At 42.5% G+C, this 17,136-nt stretch overlaps 1 protein-coding gene across 4 annotated transcripts in view; it reads left to right on the top strand.

Moving 5' to 3' along the window:
* Positions 1-17,136, top strand: part of TTC28 (tetratricopeptide repeat domain 28) — a 561,828-nt gene that overhangs the window by 257,325 nt on the left and 287,367 nt on the right. For all 4 annotated transcript variants that reach the window (XM_083146807.1, XM_083146798.1, XM_083146816.1 and 1 more), the window contains 2 exons: positions 3,549-3,821; positions 8,314-8,444. In XM_083146807.1, coding sequence (XP_083002933.1) covers positions 3,549-3,821; positions 8,314-8,444 — 404 coding nt within the window. The remainder of the gene's footprint in view (positions 1-3,548; positions 3,822-8,313; positions 8,445-17,136) is intronic.

The raw sequence follows: 17,136 nt of genomic DNA, 5'->3' as shown, positions 1-17,136 counted from the left end.
ACACATGGCTCTATCTTGTACTACAAGCCAGGGCTAGGAATAATAATGTATTCTTTATTTCACAAATGAACATATATTCAAGTTCATAGAGCATTGTTATCATTTAAAAATATAGGGCCTGACTCGGAGTTCATTGCTGATCAGCAAATTTGCAAATCAAGCAATTATTGAATTACTGCTCATGCATGTGGCCAGTGGTACGCATGCCCGATGCCTGCTGGCCAAGACCTCTTGTTGCTACTTTCCTTCGCTAGCCGTTCACAAATCGAACCCCAGTGTATTTAGTAAAGGGCTTCTTCTATTTGACCATTCTTGCGTTAGAATTCAATGAGGAAAATAAAAATAGACTTTCAGCAATTCTGTGCCTGCTTCTCTCCAACTGCTTTTTCACTTTGTCACACAAATTGTTATGGACTTAACTGTATGTGCTCCATTGCAGATATTTAGTTCCAGAAAGGTTTATAACGTATAATGGGCGGGATTCTCTAAAATCCGCAGCCCTCTTCGCCCGGCATCGCATTTCTAATGACCGCATATTCTCTAAAATATGCGGTCATTAACGCAAGGGACAGCTCTTGCGATAAGAGCTGTCCCTTGCGATGCGGCGCCGTTGCTGGACTTCCGGGTCTGTGACCCGGGAGTCCGTCTGTGCATGCGCAGAGTGACGCGCCGGCCGCAGGGCATGCTGGGAGGGATCCGTGACGGATCCCTCACACACCGCTGCGGTAAGAAGCCCATAGGCTTCTGCAGGGAACCGCCAGCTTTTGCTGGCGATTCCCTCCGCAGCGGTGACACTGCGGAGGGAGGTTAGAGAATAACGGGGTTTTTACCGCATTTCTGTGATAGGGAATCTCGCCCAATGTGATTTGCAGGGTCCAATAGTAGTTTTTGCTACCTGATGACTATTGTAGGTTGGACTTTTGAACCTCCTTTGGTGTAGAATTAGGTGCAGGAAGATACCCTGATTGACTGGCAGGTTAGCTGCATTGTGCAGCTACGAACTTTGAGGCTTCTGTTGCACAGAAATTTAGTCTCTTCTGTGCAAAATAAATTAAATGCCAGAAGATTAACCCCCACAGGTATCTGGGATTGAAAGGAGGGTCATTTTAAAGAATAAAAAGAATGTACACAGTAGATCTGTAATTCCAACAAATATTTTTTTCACTTCAGGTTTCCTCTAATTAATGTACTGTAGGGTATTGTTGGATCCTATTACCATACATACAGTACAAATAATATGTACAATATAAGTTCTGAAATGTAATACAACTTGTAAAATAAGTTGTGCTTCTGTAACTACATCTTGTGACCATTGCAGTCTTGCTCATTGTGGAAAAATGTACTTTAATTGACACATAATTTAGTTATTTTGTTGGTGCTTGTTGCAACCCATGAGAACCGAGTCTTTATTTAATGGGATCTCTCGCTTGTGCTCAGGTAGGGAAGTTTAATTAATGACAGTGCTGACTGTAGGATTTGTCATCAAGCCATTACATCCTCAACACCAAGGCTTGTTAAGAGGCTTTAAGGACAGACTTTAAAATCAATGGTTTTATTTTCAAGGAGCAAAGGAGCTTTTAACCATCTGTGCCAGTCATAACAGCTTACTGAAATGCAGCCCATAAAATAGGCCAGCTTTGCACATTGCAAATGATCTTCCTTTTGTCCGTTTTATTTTTATTTATGTTATCATTTAACTTTGTACATGTGAGATACATATGTTCTTTTATCACTAGGAGAATTTGCAGACATTGCATTGACACTATCGTGCCATTGACAGGAGAGAAAAGGCTGTCGGGATGTAGGCTACATTAAGGGTGCATAGAGATGATAATATGCCTGTAAAATCAGTTGCTGGTGCCTAAGGGCAGGTGCACATACAGGCTAATGTCATGATGCTGGGCACCATCACTGGCTTGTCACTTTCTGATTGGCTTGTTTTTACGACTTCACCCATCATAAGTGCTTTTTTTGACCACGTCTATATATATGATTTTGTGGGCATATATTATATAAATTCCTTCCTGCGTAAACTCCACCTGTTGCCAAAACACAGAGTATACGAGTTATAGGAGCCGTTGGCACCTCTGATGGAGGATTAGGTGCTGATTGTGTGACCAGGGTCACGGGTGTGCATATTGTAGCTACTCACACTCATTGCATTGTCTAATACCACAGTAATTATTTCCTAATCACAGATACGGACAAGGTCCAATCACCATTATTGTCCTAGGCCGTGGCTCCTACATCAATCACCAATCCCAGTACCATGGTGGCGCTACTTCCTTCCTTTGCAGCTATATAATGTGAATTTGGGCCTCAGTGCAATATGAGATGCAGGGGCTGCGCTCGATATAGATGCTGTCAGGAAGGGGGGGCAGGTATCTTTTGGCTCAGCAGGCCTCTGATCTGGTAGCCTCCAGCAAGCGTCCTCCTTGTCCCTATAGGCAGCCCTGCACACTTGCACACCTACACATGAACAAGCAGATCTGTTTAGTACACTAGGGAGCCTGGTATGTGTAATGTATAGCTGCCCATACACACACTGATGATGTTGTTGGCCAACATGACTGATTTGGCCTGATCATGCCAATATATAGCAGTGTATCTGGCTAATAACATAAAAGGGGATACGCTCGTATTGTCGACCCGACTTAGGTCGACAGTCATAAGGTCGACACCGTTGGGTCAACAGGCAAGAGGTTGACAGGGTTCTAGGTCGACATGGATGACGGTCGACAGGTGTTTAGGTTGACATGGTTTTAGGTCGACAAATGCGTTAGGTCGACAGGTCGCGAGGTCGACATGGGATTTTTCACTGTTTTATGAGTCGACATGTGCCAACAGGCGGTATTTCATGCCCTACCATCCACTAGGGTGTGGTGGGAGAATAAAATAGTGTGCCCGAAGCATCCCGATCAAAGCGAGCGATGTGAGGGGCTGCGGTTGACTTCTAGCTGTGTCCATGTCGATTGTGTCGACATTCGGGTAAAAAAACTGTGAAAAATCACATGTCGACCTCGCGAACTAACCCATGTCGACCTAACGCATTTGTCCACCTAAACCCATGTCAACATTGACCCATGTCGACCTAGACACCTGTCGACCTTCACCCATGTCGACCTTGCTGTCTGTCGACCTTGCTGTCTGTCGACCTAACGGTGTCGACCTAATGACTGTCGACCTAAGTCGGGTCGGCAATACAATCCACACCCCATACAAGCCCTCTTTCAAATAAAATAAATGTGGTCAGATTATAATAGTACTTGATTGGCTGATCACAAACATTGGCACTTGCCACGTACCTGATGGTTTATTAATCAAGACGGACTGCTAATACTCACTGTATATTGATAGTTTGATCTCTTAACCTGTTTTACAATATTTAGCTTTTCAGTACCAAGTCTTTTCTCATACATCCTAGCTATATATATTTATTGCTTAATGTGTCATAATCTGAATGTACTGTATGTCCTCGTTTGTTATTTTTTATTTAAATGTGTTATCGTATAACATTATGTTTTACTTGGCTGCTTTTCTTCTATTAGAATCTCTGGAACCTACTTATCAGCAACTTCAGAAGATGAAACTGGACAAGAGTCCCTTTGTGGTGGTGTCAGTGATCGGTCAAGAACTTCTGACGTCAGGACATCATGGTGCCTCCGTGGTTGTGTTAGAAGCTGCACTGAAAATTGGGACTTGCAGTCTAAAGCTGAGGGGCTCAGTGTTCTCTGCCCTGAGCAGTGCTTATTGGTCTCTTGGGAACACAGAAAAAAGTACAGGATATATGCAACAAGACCTGGATGTAGCAAAGACTTTAGGTATGACCATGATTTGCTTATTTGTGTTTTTCTAGCACAGGCTGTGGCCCTTTTGCATGCTGGGAATTGTAGTTCTACAACAGTATGGCACATTTCTGTCTTATATGGATATTAAAATTAAATGAGTGTTGTCAGTCATTTAAACTTGTTACATTTCTGATCAACCATGTTTAATCCTTCTGATTGCAGTTTCTAGTTATATTCATGATTGCAGTTTCTAGTTATATTCATGATTGCAGTTTCTTATTATATTGTAAAGCCACTAATATCACTGATGGTTGTGATCTAGTGATAAATTTAAGTAATTTTCTGTCTATTGCACTTTCAGGGAGAGATCTATAAAAGGTCAATTGTGACCAATTATGTTTGTGAGTTACGTTATTTTCAATTCACCTAATCTATTTATTGTAAATCAACATTGTATAGCAACATCCTCAATAATCTATATACATCTCACAATCATAGAAATCATTCATTTCTACATTTTAAAGTTTGGAATGGATGAAAACTCCAAAAATAACCTCACTGACTTTCTTCTGTCAAGATTGGCTGAGAACATGGATGTCAGTCAGAGTTCCAATTCATTTCAGTGCACAATACATTTCAGTTCTTGCAGTAAGTCGTAGACATTCTCTACGAGCCAGGGTGAGTGCTGGAAATGTTCCACAGTTGTCTGGAATGCCCAAGCATCTGATGACCCTAGCTATCCTATCATGTCAACCTTAATGTAATAATATGAAACATATGAATGATAATAATGACAGACAACTAGGATGGCATTGAAAAAGGTCAATTTTATATTGACAAATTAAGGGTTTATGGTGGTGTATAAAAGAATGTGCTAGTACCCAAGCACTGATGGGAGCACCTGGCAGGATGGTGTCCTCAGTGTCCACTGGAAAAAGACTTTTGATAAGATGTACTAAGCCTTGAAGAGTGATAAAGTGGAGAGAGGTAAAGTACCAGCCAGCCAAATCCAAACCATGGGCTGTGTTTAAAAAAAAAAGTCAGGAGTTGATTGGTTGGCACTTTCTCTCCACTTTATCACTCTCCAAGGATTTGTACCTCTAACCTTTTTGAGGAGAGCATACCCATAACCATGATAAAAGTGCACTAAGGCCAGGATGTACAGTAATAGGAGCCAAGTTTGGTCGGATTCATTGAAATATCAGCACATTTTGCAAAGTCGTCCAAAGTAATAGCGAATGAGTTCATGAAAAGTCAGGTGCTTTCGTGGGCCAATAAGAACGTAAACATACAACTTGGCTGATTATAATGGAGTCCAAGTTAGAAAGTCAGACACAAAACGTCTCTTAGGGGCTAAGTCGCATTCTGGAAACTGTGACCGCAGTATAAGGGTGTGCGGGTGGGGTGTAGACATGGCATTGAGGACAGGCAGGGGGCTATCCTAAATATATCAGCGCTTCCCTGTATATTGAGGGACACAACGTGCAAGGCAGCCTTGTCCTGTGCTGGGCGGCCCCCCACACATATATCCTAGCTCACAAGAAGCTGCCAAACTGCATGTGACTGACTTACAGTAGGACCCATATTATAATTTTGATGTAGGTCAGCTAGTATTTTGATTATAACTATATGGTCTATAGAAGACCATTATTCATTTCATAGACACAATGACAGGCAGATTGATTTAATACCTTTTAAACTAGATATGCTTTCCTTCCTGCCTACATCATTAAATCACAGCCTCACACATAAGCCAGCCTTGCCATTTCATAGGATCACATTTTTCATTTAGAGGTAGACTTTTACCACCATTTAGTGAACTCTCTCATCCCACCTTTCTGCTGTGTGGGTATGTAAATAGGTTTTACAAGCCATGTATTACAAACTTGCATGGCGGAGATGTCAACCTCCAGTGACCCAAGTCAGTGCAATTTGGCTGTTTGTAGCCATTAAATGGCAATTTAATGGGTTAGTGCTGGCGTCTGTCAGGGAGACACGTCTGCAGTCTATAAAACTGCTCATGCTAAAACCAGTTCGAGTGACTCGGAAAGCCGCTAGTTTTGCTTTTCCCCATACAACACATCTGCATAGTTACAGAAATGTTTGCTGCATAGTTTACCATTTCCAAAGTGTTTGCATTAATTAAAAAGAAAAAAATGTGATCTTAAAAGTGAGTGTGTGTGTGTGTGTGCGCGCGTATGTGTGTGTGTGCGTGTGTGTGTAATAACCTTCAATTCCCATGTGGTGTATTTAAATGAAAAGAACATATTATGAGGGGGATAGTGTTGCATGACTGGAACCGTGCAGTACATTATAAAGGCTACAAGTGTAGTTAGTGATATGGGAAATATTAACATTGTCTTTTATAGCTGTTATCTGTGGCTCTCCCAATTTTGCGGGTGATTCTGATTTGCTTGGTAAACTACGAAGCTCGCTAGCCAAAGATTATTTATGTCCTGAGTAGTTAATCCCTGGAGTAGATTTTACATTTCATAATGACTTCATTTACAAAAGTGCTAATGCACCCATAGTAATAGAATAGGTACAACTTCTCCCAGCAGACTATACAGCCCTATATTGTCTAATATTAGAAGTTATACTTATTGGACCGGATTCATACACGGTCGCAATGCTGATGCAGCAGCAATACTTTCAGTGATAGAACTGCAAGGCTTGGCAAGTGTATTAGCCACAAGGGAACATAAATACCCACCAAAGCTACCACAACATGTTCAGCCACTTGAATATTCTGTTGCTACAGCAACACAGATGCGAGGAACATTGGCTGTGTAGAATGGCCGTAGATGCTGTGACACTGGTGCCATATTTTATGTGTACCAAGACACACCTGCCTGCATTTTTGCAGACATGCCCCGACACCATCAAAGTTGTGAACGTATCTGAATTAGGCCGATGATTGGGCCACATTCTATGCTTTCAAAGGGATGTATTCTATAGAAAAGCAAGTTGAAAACATGGCTTCACTCTTTCCCGCATTCACTTACACTTGTGGCAAAGTAGATGCAGGCTGACTGTCTAGTGGGCATGCAATGTGAAATGTTTTTGGCAGACAAATAGGCACAATTGTACAAATAAAGCATTAGCATGGATCAGCTTTTTGCCAGATCATAAATGATCACACTTCCCAAGATTTAAGTTTTTGAAATCCCACACGGCCACTCTGGTTATGTCATACTAAGGGCCAGATGCACCAAGCTTCAAAAAGTGATAAAGAGGAGAGTGATAAACAACCAGCTCTAAACTGTCAGGTCACAGGCTGGGTTTGAAAAATGAAAAATTACATTTGGGAGCTGATTGGTTGTTTTTCACTCTCTACCTTATCACTTTTTGAAACTTATGGCCTGATTCTAGTTTGCTTGGTAAGCTGTTAGGATTGCCACTTACCAAGCACCATAGATGCCGCCCTGCTGAATACCCCCCCCCCCCCCCCACGCCGATTTCCCTTGGTACCAAACCGCGGGGTCCCCTCAGTACCATGCGAGAAGATGTGTAACAAAAACACATCTCCTCACATGCCTCCGCTACATGAGAAATCATTTGATGGGTGCTGACCATCGAATGATTTCTTCTGGCTTCGCAAATAAAAGTCAGTTATTTGCGTGAGCCTTCCCGAAGACACGTCCCGGCCCAATCCTTTGCCGAATATGCAATTCACCAAAACCATTCACAAAGGGGAGCTGCACATGCGCATAATATACCGTGCGCAGAGCCCCAAACATCGGAGCTTCGGCCCCGTCCGAATTAATCAGAATCACCCCCATAGTGCATCTGGCCCTAAGGGAGTGGCCATGTCACAATGGTCAGAATGCTTTCAAAATGAATCTCCTCCCCCAAAAGCAGAGATTAATTGCCGCATGCACCACAGAGTAATTGTGCATAGTAACTGTGCATGTACAGTATATGTGCTGCAATGTTTACAATGTGTTCCATGCATAGGTTATGCTACTTTCTTTTTCATTCCGTAAAACATCTTGCAATTTGAATAAGGGTTCTTACATTTTTTTAATGCCTATAACAAGCAGCTGGCTGCATTTAAGATTTATAGTCCACAAAACTCACCATTCGTGTTATGACAACCCAAAATAAATGAATGGATAATGAGTTAATATTACAATGAGTTTTTAATTGTAAAATAAATGTCATATATCCTTTAAATAAGTTCAATTACGAAAGAAAATATTTAGGTTACATAGGAATCGACTAAAATTATTATGTCACAATGGTACTGAACTTCGTCCACCTGTTATATTGCTCTATTTCTGTGATGTCATCTTTTTTTTGGTGCTATGAAGTAAGCATTGGCAGCTGCTGTATTGCAAACATAGCTACGGCGCGAGGGCTAATTATACTGTAATGAAAAATAGGTTTATTTTTTACCTAGTACTGTACAAGTTATCCATGGTCTTATAGTCTACATAGAGTGAATGTCATGTGGGTGAATGTTTTTATATAGGCCATGCTTTTCTGCCATGCTGTATAACCATATTGTCTTACGGTGATGTAGGTGACCAGACGGGAGAATGCCGAGCCTATGGGAATCTGGGATCTGCATTCTTTTCCAAAGGAAACTTTCGGGAGGCACTTACTAACCACAGACATCAGCTAGTCCTTGCCATGAAGCTAAAGGAGAGAGAGGTAAGTGCGCTCAATGATATAATGCTAAAGTTTAGCTTCCATCAACCCCAAGTGTCAAAGCTTTGTCCCTGGAAATGTCAATATTTATCATTATTGATCAACTGTGTAGTAAAATAATGTACATTTAATGCAATCCCCATTGTTTGTTCCTTTATTCTGCCCTTTGTTAATGAATATTTGATAAAGCTGAGTTTTCAAAATGCATTATAGTAAAATGAATTATAGTATAGATTATAGTAAATCGCGGTCCATCTGCACAGTTGACCATGATGTGCTTCCACACAAAGGGGCTCAATTAGTGTTATATGTACATTACAATTTTTGTCAGATAAAATATGCATTTCCATAGTATTCTGGCGCACCAAAAATGGTTCCGCACACATCCCTGTGTATTCTGGTGCGTTTTGTTGAGCTTTGTCTCTTACACCTGAAGAGGATGGATGGGGGTTGGGCAAAGGTGGTGTACATAGCTATGATTTCCTCCAATACTGTGAACTAATTATGTCACATGCACTGGTGTTGCTTAGGGGATTGGTTAAGTATTCTCTGTAAAGCTCTACACCATTGCAAGTGGACGCTATATACGTTACACATTGCAGCGTGTTTATCGCCAAAAGATTCTCATTGCAGATTTAACACACAGAAAACACATAGGGGGGGTGTGGTATTCAACTAGCCACAGGCTTTACACTGTGGCTAACCGCCGTCAGAAATCCCAGCAGCACAGAGAATAGCGTTTTTTCCGCAGCTGAAAAATTGGGACTCACGCTGAAAACATCAATGGGTTTTGGACTTTACCTTCAGCTTTAAGGCCACCTACAGGGACTAGTGCTAATTAAATACCCACCATTTCATCTAAATATCAGTTCAGAATCACTGATTTGGGATCAAAGTTGGGTCATCTTGAGTAATGTTACACAATTATGGTAAAATTGCTAATTATTCTACTAACAAAGAAGATGTTAGAGTACAGATTGGTAAATTCTGGTTGAGGCTTATTTATTGTTAATGATCTATAGAAGGAGGCTGAAATTGGGATGATAAATCAGGTGCATAGATAGCAGCATTTGTATCTGAATGCCCCTTCTCTGGCAGACTTCTAGCAAGCAACTGGCATCTACCATAAGGAGTGTGTACGGACGTTTAAATAATTATGCAATATACTGTACTACATTGTTGAAAACCAGTTCCCAAACAAAATATAGATTCAATTTGATAACACAGGTATTTAAGTTCTCACTGGCATTCAGAACTATTTGCCATAATTATATCACATGCAGTCAAACTCAATTAGACCATGGGAATAAATAACCTGTTTCACTTTCATCTCAATATGAGTAGAGTGATAATGGACTTGAATAACTTATTGCACTGCTTATTCTAGACATAAAACTGCAGACGTGCAGATTTCTACCATTTGATGATGTAATTATTCCTGAGTATACATTATATCACTAATACTTACCTAGCCATTTATACGCTACATATAGGGCCTGATTAATTTTTGTTTGCAAGCAAATAAAGCAAGAAACTTTGTTGTCATGCAAGGGGAGCAAATATATTTATATATTTTTTCTGTGCAGAGTAAATACTGGCTGCTTTTGCATGTAGCCTAAAAATGTTAGACAGTTTTATTATTGTTAATTTTATACTGCACTTTAAATTTCGATTTGATCACACCTCACCCACATCTATCTTTCTCTACACGTTACATCTGCCCCACCTGCAGTGCAACATGGTTCTGCCCAGTTGCTTGCTTTTTTGTTTTGCTTCATGGCTATAATGTGAAGCTGAGTTCACATTTGATAATAATGTTTACCCAGCGACATCGTTGTTGACAGGACTCTGCCGATGGCGGCTGCGTCAAGCAATGGTGAGTGAGGCCCATGCTGCATTCTGCAGCAAGGGTCTCCCTAGGAGTTATCCTCCATCGTCATGCATGTACAGGCGGAGGACATCGCTAACAATCCATGGGAGCATACATCGTTAACGATATAGTGTGTACACATTAGATGATATGCACGAAAATATTGTTACCAATCGTCGTTATCATGCATATCATTTATGTTATTGTCTAATGTGTACGCATCTTTAGATAATCCTTTCCATCCCTGCTGGTGACTGGAATATACTCTGTTGTTTTATTACATAACATTGTTTCCTTTTAAAATGTGCCAGCAGTTCTAAAGGCCCACATACACTATGCGATTTGAGCCCAATTTCACCTGATCCTGAGAAATTGGGTAAAATCGGCCCAAATACCATGTGTGTGTGTGTGAGACATACAATCAGATGCACGGTCCCGTGCGCATCAGATCAGAGATCATACATGCTGCACATATAGGTCTCCAGGTTGGACCCCCTCCCGGGAACAGCAGGGAAAGGGGATTGCATGTGATACATCACATGCAGAAGTAACGCATTGGACCTTATTCTGGTCCACACGCAATGCTTTGAATCTTGCAGCGTTGTATGTGGATTAAATGGTGCTCGCACAGCTGAACGCGTACCCCCCCTTGCTTGCCGAGTTCCCTGCACGAATGGATGTTTTGCATAAACATCCGTTTGCTGCCTTGTGTGCGGGTTGCCAAGTCATCAAGTTGACCATCAAATGATTTGGAAGGAGCACGCACTAAGACACTCTCTGGTGTCTTAGCTTTGCGTGCTCCCTGTATGGGAAGAGGGCGGGCAGCTGATATCTGGTGTTTTCAGCGGCCCGCCTCCGGCATCCACGTCATTGCCTAATTTCCATGGGAACAGCCATAAAACTCTGGACTTTTCACATGGGCCTGTCGCCGCTTTGCATTCTCCACCTATATTTTGTCAATGTATTGTGATTATCAGAGGAGAGTGATCCTTCAATAGGTGTTTGAGGCAGTTGAGCAGCTGCGCAAGAAGGTGGAGGAGGTGTGTCCACAGGGACAAAGAACTAGCAGTTCCCCTTGCCCACTAGCACCCACCATATGCACATGCACAGAAATGCGCATACACATAAGAAAAACATTGCTCGTCCGTGGGAACGCGCACCAGAATAAGGCCCATTATGTGTAGTACCCCGCTCCTGTCACTGTGTAGGATCCAGCATTGCACTCCCACTATACTCCGAGGGCTGTCCCAATCTCTGGAACCCTCAGAGTGATAAAACAATAGTTCGGGCCATGAGGCCACACCACCTACATGTGAGGCCACACCCCTTACCCATAATGCCCCACCCTCTATATCGGCGTGCAGACTTGGGTACAACGCATTGGTTGTCACCACTAGTGCTGCCCCTAAACATAACTTACAACATTGTCATAATCAGTGGCAGCGCCCGAGGAGGGAATGCAGCACAGTTATAAATTTAAATAAGGGATCCACACCCTATTTAAATTTTGGACTGCGCTGAAGCCCCTTCCCTGGTCATAATGCAGAAAAAGGGGGCCTGCTCATGACACTTTTGCTGTGTGCCGCACCCCCGAGGGGTTTGTAATGTTTGTAGGCCACACCTTCATTTCTTCTTGCCCGATAAACAGACTCCTTAAGGCTGCAATGCTGCTTGCACCACTGGCAGATGCGTGTGACATTGTTTCCGGCAAACTTTTCTGGCATCTACCTGTTTTTGTTGGGAGAGCGGAACAGTCCATCATATATGAATAAAGTTAATTTCCCTACAGTATGTTTCTTTTTTTGTAACACTCATTTTTGTCTTCTCTATTTACTGACCTTTATTAGACTTTGAATTTACTGTATATAATTAAAAATGATGGCGCTGTACTGTAAGCCCTGCTCATAATTAGTTCTTTCAGTCATGCATCAGTAGAATGATAAAGCAAACATGATTTATAACTGCATTGTAAGTAAAAAACAAAGAAACTTATAATATGAAAAGCTAACTAAGAGAACCATCACTCGTATCTAAATTGAATCCATTAATTATATTACCGTCATTAGTTCAAACAGGCCCTTCCTAATGCGCACTTTACAAGCTCATGTTCTTGGCTCTCTGTAAATTACCTTTCTGTCAGACTAGGAAATGGGGTCTAGGAATACAACAGAGAAGTTATTGGCCTGAATTAAAGTTGAACATAAAGATTCTCATGCAATCTGCACACTTGTGTTTCCACATGTATATTATGGGTTGCCCACATCAGACGATAGGTGCAACCTTAAATCGAATGTATTCATGCACCTGGAGGAAATGGTAGCATACATAGTCCTCAATTCCCAAAATAGCAACATGGTAGGTGCAAGGTTTTTCATCTCATGTAATTGGTGATGTGTAGAATTCTCAGATTGAGCTGTATTCATGACAGTCATCTATATTTAGGGCCTTATTCAGACCTGATTGCTGGGCTGATAAATTGCACAACTCTGCAATCAGGTATATGCCGCCCCTCCAAGGTGAAATCCCACCCGTGCATGCCTGCAAATTGCTTAGCACTGCTTGCAATAATGAGCTGGATCAGTGAATAGTTGGAATCTATTGCAAGCCACTCACCATCTAATGATTTTTCTACTGCGTGCAGTCTGTGTGTAGCCCAGGACTTACTCGCCGACTGTGATAGAAACAGTCCGATTGTAATCAGAGCTGGCACCTCCCCTCAAACGGCCAGATAACTACCCCAATTGACAGTATTCTGTCAATCACCTTGTGTGCAGCCAGCTATAAAAAAAGTACTAGGATATTATTGCATGATGGCCTCACACATGTGTACTACGAGCAACACCCATGCACCGTCTATTCATAATCGCCCGACCTGCAAATTTGCAGTCCTCTCCTCTCTCCTGGCCAGCGCTGCTTTACTGCACAGCGCAGTAGAGTCTGAACACTAGAGGTTTCAGGGGGAGATTCTCTAAGAATCTCCGCCCCCCTTCGCCGCCCATCGCATACTTAATTATCGCATATGTTCTAACATATGCGATAATTAAGGCAAAGGACAGCTCTTGCGTTAAGAGCTGTCCTTTGCGGTGGGAGTCGCCGGGTCCCAGCAGGTCCCGGCGGCTCCCCCCTCCCTCACACACCCGGCGCTGCTGCTGCTGCTGCGCCGGGCTCTGCTCCTCCCTGCACCCGGAAGAGGATCAGTGCAGGGAGGAGGTCACAGGTCCGGGCAGCACTGCGCTGTGCTGCCCGGACACAGGTGAGGGGTCGATGCGGGGCGGCGGAGGGATGTGGTAGAAGCCCATTGGCCATCGTGTTAACCCGGCGGGGGATGCTTACAGCATCCCAAAATGCAGTAAAAACCCAGATAACGGGGTTTTTACCGCATTTCTTGTTTAGAGAATCTCCCCCTCAGTCTCTACAGTACATGCGCAGAACTCTGAAAAATGGTTGCCACAGGAAATTTTATCAGCGATTCTGGCAGTACTACTGCCTTCATCACAGGACTCTGTAGGGGTAAATATAAAAAATGGGTGCAATGTGCATGGTGTGGGCCCCCCTGGGACTCAGTGGCCCATGTGCACCACGCATATTGCACCCATTATAAATATGACACTGGCCCTTTATCAGGAAAGTAACAATCTGAGGCTCCATTATAACCAAGATAGCATTGTGCCAATCTGCCCAGGAGACGGGAGCTAATTCCCTTTCACCACTGTTCCTTATAGCTTTCTAATGGGTGATAAGGGACACGCACTCCCTGGGGTGTGGCCAGACTCTGCCCTGATCCTGAGTGTTATGAGAATTGCTGTATTACACATGTATGCTGTATGGTAACACCCCTAATCCAAGCACAAGGGGGTGCCGGACAGTTTCCCAACAGTCAGGATCCTAACAGTCATTACCCCGACGTCGGGATCCCGACAGTCAATACCCCAACAGCCACCGGCTCTTCTCCCTGGTGGGTTCCACGACCCCCATAGAGGGAGAATAGAATCGCGCGAGCCACCGTGCTCGCAGCGCGGCGAGCGCAGAGAGCCTGCAAGGGGCTTTGTTGTGCTCGCCCCGCTGTCTGAGTCCGGGCCAGTCGGGATCCCGACGTCGGGCTAATAAATGTTGGGATCCTGACTGTCGGGACCATATACCACACCCGCACAAGGGGTCATAAATTCAAAATACAGGTGCAAGTACATGGGAAGTAACTCTTTAGGTAACACGAATACACTTACAAACAACTCTAAATGAGACATTTCTTCCATGTACTTCCTTTAACAGACCGGTTCTTAACTCTAAGAGAGTCTGGTATATTGCCTTAAAAATCTTTAAAAAACTTAATATTATCTGACACCTGGGGAAATAATTATATGTTATTGACAACAAACAGATTTTCCACTTACTTGAAAACTGAAACTTTTGGATTTCCTTTTTGGAAATGGCCATAGGAAATTAGCTGTGCGATTCTGGTGACATCATCAAACCACAAGCCATGCTAGGTATATAAAATTGTTGTGATTGGCATGCTTAGCAGAGGCTTGTGTAACACATGCATTTTCTTCATGGTTCTCGCTCTTCTGACTGATGTGAATTCCATTTTATTTGTCAGAGATTTTTATACTAAAGTAAATTATATAGCTGCTGAACTGGCTAAATTGTCAATCTCAAATAAATACTTACTCTTTCCACTACCCTTGACAAATATTTGGGGTACTTGTGCTACAATACTAGGCTTTATTCTTGGCTACAATAACTGGCTCGTCTGCCATGGAGAAGAATATCGCCTACTCCACTGTGTAAACCACAAGAGTAAGCTAGCGCACTGTACTAGTATGCCTGACCAGGTCATTTATGAAGTTAATGCATACCGCATGACATTTGCCACCTGATTCAGTACCGCTTGCTAAGCAGTGGTTGTTTGCTGCTTAGCGAGCAGCTTAACGTCGCTCGCCCATACACCCACCACTGAATCCCCTAAAGTGCAAGGAGATGTACGAAAACACATCCCCTAACATGCGGATGAAGGGGAGAGAAATCATTCGATGGTCGCTGACCATCAAATAATTTCTCTCCCCTTTGAAAAAAAATGGCAGCTTAAACTGACTTTTATTTCCATCAGAGTCCTCCGAAGAGGGACGCGGGTGCATCGGCACACCTGCGCTCCCAGGGGAGTGCCCAGCATTTTCATGGGGATGCCTATAAAATGCTGGTTGTTCCCCTGCTTGGAGTAGAAGTAAAAGGGTGGAGTGCTTTGTTAGAGAAATGACTTGCTTTACATAAAGGTACTTATCCATCTTTACTCCATAGAAGTCCTTGAAATTTGCAGCGCCTCTTAAAATTGAGGAGTGGCCTAGCACAATATGCTTGTCTACTTTACCGGCACTTCTGAGAGATCTGAAGATCCACAGATCTCCAAGATGGACTTGCTGAGGCTGGCAACTGTGCCCCTGACCTTATTGTGTATGGTGCATTTTACACTATAAAGTTGCAACCGGCTCGATGGCCAGTGACTCTCTTGGTTAAATTATGGCTAAGCCATGCACTATTGTAACTCAGACATGCAATGATAAATACAGTGTGGTAGGTTGCTGGGCTTCAATTTTTCTCTTTTTCGCAATGAGCAGTTCCAGATTTTTCCCCTTTGCATACACCCAGGCGTCATTCTAGTTTGCAGGGGGGGGACATCTCCAAACAACAGATGGTTGTAGGTTTGCATCATGTTAGGCTGACAATATTGGCATACTGGGGTATAACCAAAATGATCAGGGATGATCCTGCGGTGCACTTTATAAATGCAAGTTGGCAGTGCAATAAACACATCTTCATAATCATCATTGGCGGCGATGGCAGTATGAAATTGATCAATGACCACATGGAAAAAAAAAAAAGAAAAATAATGCAAAACAACATTACACTGTTTCTACAAAATACTGTACCTTGGGTGTATGCTAACAACAGATCTACAATATCCGTATATTTTTCTAATCTTTGGGACCTTTACCTAACACAGTAGAATGACAAAAAAGATTTAGTTACTGTAGTTTTATATTATACATTATTTATTAAGGGCCATTTTCCTACTCCAGTGGTATCTTCTGCCGTAATAACTGCCACATCAAATAGGTGCCAATGACCCTTATGAAGAACACCTCAACCATACTCCCGACCGTTCAATAATCACTGCATGGACCATAGATGCAAGACAATAGGACATGCATCATGCATGGGCCATTCTGTATTCACTCATGTGTACTGTAGGTTCATTTTTCATAGGGTTCAATGATTCTGGTTATGCTGTGTTGAGCAAGTGAGTAGCGCAGATTATACATTATTTAATATCATTGGCACATGAAAAGCACCCTTGCGTATGAATCTACAAGGTATAATAAGACTCACCGGGAAGACAGATGCAAATGTCAGGTGGAGACCGTGCAAGTGGAAACATCCGGTCGATGCAGAAGTGTTACAGTTTCTTCTGTTTAGAATAGATACAGCGCCCATTAACCAGAATTAAAACCTGGACAGTTCTTCCTGGCGTTGCTGTGTCTTTGCCTCATTTGTATTGAGCATTCACAAAATATTGCCCACTTGACTTCTAAAATATGAGAACCTTCTCAATGAATTGCTGTAAAAGCTCTGTTTCAGACAGATTAAACAAGCAATCTTTTCACACACACACATGGATCTAATAGACTGAATAAAATATGGTGGTCTGTGAATAAAAATGTGCTGTCTTTTGCAGGAAAGCTGGAAGTACAGGAGAAAATATGAAAAATTCCCCAGCAATGCAAAGAGACATAATGACTTTCACAGAATAATAGAAAGAGCCAATGGCAG

Source organism: Crinia signifera, chromosome 1 (genome assembly GCF_055691185.1).
Source record: "Crinia signifera chromosome 1, ASM5569118v1, whole genome shotgun sequence".
In the NCBI taxonomy this organism is placed as follows: domain Eukaryota; kingdom Metazoa; phylum Chordata; class Amphibia; order Anura; family Myobatrachidae; genus Crinia; species Crinia signifera.
Note: the sequence above shows the minus strand (reverse complement) of the source record. Positions and strands in the feature narration are given on the sequence as shown.